This window comes from Balearica regulorum, chromosome 1, assembly GCF_011004875.1.
Source record: "Balearica regulorum gibbericeps isolate bBalReg1 chromosome 1, bBalReg1.pri, whole genome shotgun sequence".
In the NCBI taxonomy this organism is placed as follows: domain Eukaryota; kingdom Metazoa; phylum Chordata; class Aves; order Gruiformes; family Gruidae; genus Balearica; species Balearica regulorum.
In genome coordinates this window covers 114,636,857-114,643,862 of record NC_046184.1, presented here as the reverse complement: position 1 = coordinate 114,643,862, position 7,006 = coordinate 114,636,857, and the positions used below count along the sequence as shown (strand labels likewise).

General features: G+C 43.1%; 1 protein-coding gene across 2 annotated transcripts; it reads right to left on the bottom strand.

The window, feature by feature from the left end:
• HEMK2 (HemK methyltransferase 2, ETF1 glutamine and histone H4 lysine) lies at positions 1 to 6,656 on the bottom strand. 2 transcript variants are annotated; one of them, XM_075770282.1, is made up of 6 exons: positions 6,509 to 6,656; positions 5,335 to 5,424; positions 4,611 to 4,701; positions 3,682 to 3,765; positions 2,860 to 3,001; positions 1 to 1,853 (listed from the first exon to the last, which is right to left on the bottom strand). In XM_075770282.1, the coding sequence occupies exons 1-6, from the start codon at positions 6,649 to 6,651 to the stop codon at positions 1,747 to 1,749; spliced, it is 657 nt and encodes a 218-aa protein (XP_075626397.1). In that variant the 5' UTR covers positions 6,652 to 6,656; the 3' UTR covers positions 1 to 1,746. The 2 variants fall into 2 exon arrangements, with proteins under 2 accessions (XP_075626397.1, XP_075626404.1); XM_075770289.1 differs by lacking the exon at positions 3,682 to 3,765 and having other exon boundaries at positions 1,399 to 1,853.
• Positions 6,657 to 7,006: the final 350 nt, after the last annotated feature.

Genomic DNA, 7,006 nt, shown 5'->3' with positions numbered 1-7,006 from the left:
TCACTTTGGTCAATGAAACACATTTTTTTAGGCTCAGTAGTTTCAAGTACTAGAATTTCTTGTACATAGCATAAATGTTGAGCAACATCACTAGCATGAGTCTTCCCTCTAAACCCTCCTACTGTGTGTTTCTGTTCACATCCATGTTTATCTGTGTAAAACCAAATTGACAGAAAAGTTACTGAAGGGGATGCATTAGCTGTGTGTGAATTGTTGAATTGACTGGCAGTGTGGCTCTCCAGTGGTCATCTAAGCTGGGGAATGGCGGCTCTCAGGATGTAAAACAATCACCGCTGCGCACTTCCTGCTATCCAGTCCTTCTGTTTTCTTCAGGATGGTGTAAGGAACAACTTTTATGCCAGGCCAGTGCAAGCTGACTTTACCTATATCAGTCAAAGCAGCTTCTCACATTCCATTGTGGTAGAACACCTCAAATGGTCTAGCTAGGTTTGCAGTCACGTTTCTGCAAATGTTAAGAGTACCTACCTGTCTTACGTGTTAATTCTGCCTGTCCAAAACCTCCTAGAGAAGTTTTTTGGGCAGTCAGTTCAAAACATGGAAGAACTTTTAGCATCTGTACAAGCTGGGTAAGTAGAGTCATAAGCTTAGTTCTAAAGTCTTAAATGGAATAATCTTTTCAGTGCCTCAGCATCTTACCAAAACCCCTTTGAACCTTAGTTCCCATGAAAGAGCTAGCTAATGGTTTATCCTAACATCACTTACAGTTTCTATGGACACAAACCCTTAAAGGTCAGTTTCATTCTCCCAGACAGCGCTAGTGGTGCTGCATACCTCAGCAGTCTCTACCTTTGTGCTGCACATGAGCGAAACATCTTCCTCTCCAGCCTATGCCCGCCGCACGGCACGCGTCTCCTTGTGCTGCTGGAGCAATGCTGTACGAGAACCTTCTGTGGGCGCTGGGACAGGGAGGAGGCTGCAGAGAAGAGCTCTTCTTCAGGGTCTGGTGGTCAGGAAATAGCTTCCTGTTTTGGATAATGATTTTGAGAGAGGACTTTTGTTCCACTTCTCTACTTACAGTTATTGTTTTCAGCTACCTCGTGTTTTTAATAGCATCTCATATGCTTTTTTCCCTGCCCTTAATACCTTTCATGGATGAGAACTCTTCATCTAATCTACACCTCCATAGTAGTACCTTCCTTGTAAAATGGCACACAAGGGAGCACAAACACAATATTTTGCCCTTGCCCCAGCTCTTGAGATACGCTTACTGCATCTTTCTGTTCAGAAGTACACTGTTTCCTTACTACAGAAATAAACTCAGTAATTGTGCCTTAGACCTGTAACAGCGCTGGATACTACCTCAAAAAGAGTAACACTGATTCCAAATATTCATTTAAACCCAGCATAGGTATAGACTAGCTATTAAAACAGGAAGAATTATATCGAGTACATTATTTTAATAAGCTACAATGACAAATATACAAACACCTATTTATAGAGAAAAAAGTCTTCAGTGTTTAAGTGCAAATGCACCAAGGCAGGGTATTTCACAGTTCCCCACCACTGTCCTGCGGGTAGCCAGAGGACAATTGTACCTCCGATGAGATAACAGCCAGTTAACATCCAGAATAAATACAGAGTCTTGATCAGTTTCACTGCAGTAATCCAGAAGTGAGGATACACCTTAAGAGGGTGAAAATCTTGGCTCAAAAACTGATTTGACAACTTCAGTTCTCTGTTTTCAACTTTCTGCGTGCTTCGTATCTGGAAGGTTAAGAGCAGTTATCAAGACTTCCTAAATTTGAGGACAGTAAGCATTTCTTGTCCTGCTTGTCTGGAAAGTACTTGTGTGCCTTCTAAGCCATGTTTCTTCATTGTTTCCAGAATTTCATCTGTAATTGAAAGTGCAGTGTTACAACCGAGTTTATCTAGAAATCAGCTGTAAGAGGCGGTGCTCAAGTATCTACCAAACATAAGCTGTAAAGCCAAGATTATAAACTGTGTCCTCTTTTGTACAATAATTTTAATGCAAAGTAGTCTTCCACCAAGAACAAAGTTTACAATTTACTAACTGCAGTTCCGTATTTTGGTATTATTAGTAGCAATGAACAATTCAATTATTTGTAGGAGAAACTGAAATTTGTAGCACCTTCTCCCAAAAGCTGCCTGATCAATCAGGTGTGAAAGAATAATCTTTCTTCTTAAAATTACGTGATCATGTATAGCCATTAAGCATTAGATCGGAAGAAGCAAGTCTGAATCTTTGCTCTACATATGCCAAAATGAAAGACCTCGCATTTCCAATGAAAAGCTTTTGCCTTTTACGTTTACAATGCCATTCTCTTTCACGAGAAAGCGTTGGCCTGGCTTCGTTACTGAGTTCAGAAGATTTAGAGTCACAGTTTAGGCTTGGGTATGAAGTCTTGCAGAGCTGCTGGGCTCAGGGCCTACATATTGCCATTTTCCAAACTAGCCTAGTTTTGGTAAATTTTTGGTCTAGCTCACCATATAATGGATAACACAAGGCACGAATTCAGACAAAGGATTCCAAGAGGCATCAGGTTATGTAAAAGTCCCTCTGTAGATGAGACACCCCCACAAACTTGAGAAGCACAAGAGCCCACAGAGATGCCATGGTTTGTATGAAGCATGCAGATACACTCTAGCTGTCTACCATTTCTACAAATGACCTAGAACACCTATATGAATTTCAATATATGCTGTCAATCTTCAATTAGTTGCTATCACCACACATTAGATTCAACTGATGTTATGTACTACTCTTCTTGTTTACTGAAGTCTAAAAACCCACAGAACACTGCTGTGATCATCAACATTTTGATTAATATAGTGTTAAATCTGGTTTGGCACATTTAAGGGTCCAAGGAAAGTGATCACCTGGATTATTTTCTTTAATTGTGACCAAGTAGAATAATCCTCCTGGTGAAAGTAGGTCTGGTACTAATGGAAAAACTCTATCCATGACTTCTCTGCCCTTTTTGCCACCAGCCCAGGATGCCTCTATTCCGTGGCTTTCCACCTAGGAAGAATGAAAGCAAAGATTGTCTTAACACAGAATGATAGAAGTGTCAGTGGTACTTCTAAGAGAAACAATCACCATAATGTCTACCTTTAGGTGTCTGCCATTAGAAATTGGACAACTTTGATTCAGCAGATTAATTTATGCAGAAAAATTCCTTCAAAACAATGAACATACTACTTTTGTTTCAAGTTCTATTCTTAAACGTGATTAAAAGAGCTACATTTTATCACATGCTTTGTATGTATTTTCTTGTAATGTTTTATGAGCTTGTTTGCCAAATAGAAGGTGGCCAGTAAACCCTTTAAGTGTTCCTGGGTCCAATTCTGAGAGTCGGAGTCTGCAGAAGCAGAGCATATTTATTTTGCAGGGAACAAAAGCATTTTCCATTGAAAGTCTTCTATAAGAATACCTTAGCATGACTAACAGAAGTCTTACGTGGTTTATACTTGATGGAGAAATTAGGTATTGAAAAACAGCAGCTACCCATCCTTATTCCCATGTAGTCTTTAGAAGCAACTCTAGTAAATAATTTTCACTAAAACAGTGCTAGTCCTATAACATCCTTTACTATTTCAAAAAAAACCCCTGCAGTTTTCATACCAGAGCTTATTTGATTTGCTACCTCTCCTCTGACAGCAGAAATACCATTTTTATTCTGTATTTCAAATTTTTCCTACCTCTTCAGAAGGTGTTACCACGTACGGTGGATTAAATAGCAGCAGATCAACCTGCCCATTTAATCTTGGAGACAGTCCTTTCACCTATAGATGAAGTTGATGATTCTTTTGGGGTATTTTTTTGGAAACATAAAGAATGCAAACATTTTGTAAAAATACAGTTACATAGTGCTGGATATTCTGAGCATTTCAGCCTGACTCAGAACACTATACTTTCTATGCAAAAGAAGCATCAAGAACAATTTCAATAGTGTTAAAACTATGTTATCTATGGGATGTAGAGGAGCAAGAGACACATATGTAGACAAAATAGTAGTACTTTATTCTTTGTCAGTTCAGAATTTAAGTTAGATATAAAAGAATTTTGAATTTATCATCGGTTAACATTTGTTACCCAAAATGACCAATCTGTGACTAACACAGTTCGGTTCTCAAGCGTAAGCAGCAATTAATCTATTTTAGATCACATTTACTGTTGCCTATCTTCATCATCTTTTATAAACATATATACTAAGGGTATTTTAAACAAGTATCTTGCTAAAGAGATGAGAAACTTAAGCTTTTCTCCATATCAGATTTTGTAAGAAACAAAAAGTAACAACACACACGGTTCCTAATTAAATCAGAGTTGAGAACCAAGAACTGCATAGCTGCAGAGTTCCTTGTGCAGCATTTTCCAAACTATATCTATATAATTTATTTTTTAAATTCATTCAATTAAATTTTAAAGCTTAAATCTGAATTTTAGAGCTTGAGTAGTTTGATTTTCCCTTCTTTCAGAAACACTTTGGCATTTTGTTGGGTTTTTTTATCCATCCTGATTAAGAGAATGTTTGTTCTAGACTTGATGGTTACTTTTCAGTACCTCTAGTAAGTATTAAAAAATTACAAAAACTATAAAGAAAATATTATTGAAACATCTGTCTTACCAAGTCAGTAATGACTGGCTGAAGGTGAACATTGTTAAGCAGAGCTGTCTCCAGTGTACAGTAAGCTGCCATAGGATTGATATCTGTACAACTAAAATATTACATAAATATAAAAAATAAAAGCAAAATATTACAAAGTGTAAGTTACTGGGTACTGTATCTGGAAGTTTAAACCTATGGACCACATGCTCATTTCTGTACTCTGAACCAAAATATCCTTTCCAGCATCCTTTACTTTGCAAGTCAATAGCAAAAAATAGCCAGCAAAATACACACAATGTCTCAGCAGCTAAACTACTCCACACTGCACTGGCAAGTATAGGTTTTCCTTTCCAGTGCTACATCTGCATAAATATGTATGCATAGAAGTCGTTAATAAAATTCAGTTACTGCCAACAACCAGGTAACTAATGTTATGTCATCGGACCTCAGTAAGGCTAGTCAGTGGCTACGATTTAGGATTCAACCCAGCAAACATAAGTGTAAGCTTAGTAATTTGTCTAAGAAGTGGGGAAAATGTAATTTAGTCGCATGACTACTGAATTTTTTCAGAAGCTGAAGTAAATAGTTTAGGGTCTCTTTGATTTCCATATCTATAGAATTGAGCTACTGTTTCTTTGTGAAAAGAATTTTTTTTAAATGTGGAAATGAAAAGTATGTATGTGAGGGCTAAGTAGTCTTAATTATAGTGTGCAACAGTTGAAGTAAGTGCTATTATACTTACATGTACAGTGCACTGGATCCGATAACGGAAGAAGCTAGAAACGTTGAAACCACACCAGATCCAGATCCTATTTCAAGGCAGATCTCAACTCTAAATTAAGAGAGAAAACTCTGGATGACTTTTATTTGTAACATATAAGAGCACCTGCCGCAGATGCAGAATTAGTCAAGACACGTGCTATAAACCTGCTGCCAAAGTGCCCTTCTCCCAAACAGGCCGAAATACTGGATGATCACACAGCCCTCAAAGCCCACATCAGGTCACCTGTTTCATAACAGCTGCCAGGTCCACTCGTGCCCATACAGACAATTCCTGGTTATCACGAGCCGTTTTGGGAAACACGTATGTTTCCCCTGTGCCTAACACACAAGTAGTTTTCCATTAACTACACAGCATCAACAGTACAGGCCACATTTCTACAGCATTTATTATCCATTTATTGCAGCAAGATTGAACTGGAAGATGACCATGAAGCCACACAACAAAAGCAGGATGCCTCAGAGTTTCAGCTAGCTCTGGACAAACAGCACCGGCAGGCAATTTCAGAATAATCACGCGTAAGGTTAACTCCTTGGGCGATTTCTATAGCGTTTACAACTATGTCAACAGCTGCGGAGATGACAGCCACTGCCACTGGGCAGTGACCCAAGCAGCTGTGCAACTCCTGTAGCTCACTCAGGGCAGAGACACGGGCATTTTACCACACTGAAACGCCTGCTGCTGCCAACAACGTCACTATCAGCCCCTGCACAGCTGCTCCTTGCACAGCTCCCTCCAACCTGCCACCCCGCAGCCAACTAGCGGGGGCCGAAGCCACCCCGAGGGGAGCAGCGGGCCCTGCACTGCCGCGCTCCCCCCAGCCGACCGACCGACCGGCCCGGGGGGCAGCTGGAGGGGAGAGCACCGCCTCCCCCCGCCCGTCAGAGCCCGAGACCCAGCTAGCAGCTGGGGGCCTCACACCCCAGCGACGAGGGGCCGCGGGGCTCGACGCGCCCTCCGCCGCGTTCAGAAGCCCCGGGCCCGAGGGACGGGGCAGCTCCCGCCTCCTTCCCCCCTCCCCGCGCGGGCAGCCGTTAGCACCGCCCCCCCGCCCCTGCCGGCACGTGCTGACCCCGCCCCCTCCCCCCCAATTGGTCCGTTCCCGAGGGCCGCTGCCGGGCCCTTCCCCACCTACCGAGCCTCCCTCAGGCGGGCCGCGTCCTGCTCCAGAGCATCCAGCAGCAGGAAGGTGTCCTCGGCCGGCTCGTACACATCCCGGAACGGCCCGTGCGGCCCCACGTGGTCGTACCGCGGCGTAGGGAGCGTGGGCGCCGCCATCCCCTCCCCCCGATGCGCATGCGCGGACACGCCCATCCGTCCTGGCCGACGCGGCAGGGGAAGGGGCGGGGCCAAGGGCTCTGCGCGGCGCGCTGGCGCCACGAGGGGGGGGGAGGCGGGGGCGCGCTGGGGCACGCGCGACACCGACACCGCCAATGGGAGGGCGCTGGCTTGGCCCCGCCCCTAGCGCGAGTGTAACCGCTGCTGGGCGCGCGGCGGCGTCGTTGGTGTCGGTGAAGTTGCAGCGTTAACTTCCAGTGAAAACTGACGTTTTCAGTGAAATTCCAGCGTCAGGTTTCATCATGCTGATTTAACTGATCGACGTTACAAATCTAAGCTACTCAGGAAAGGTCGG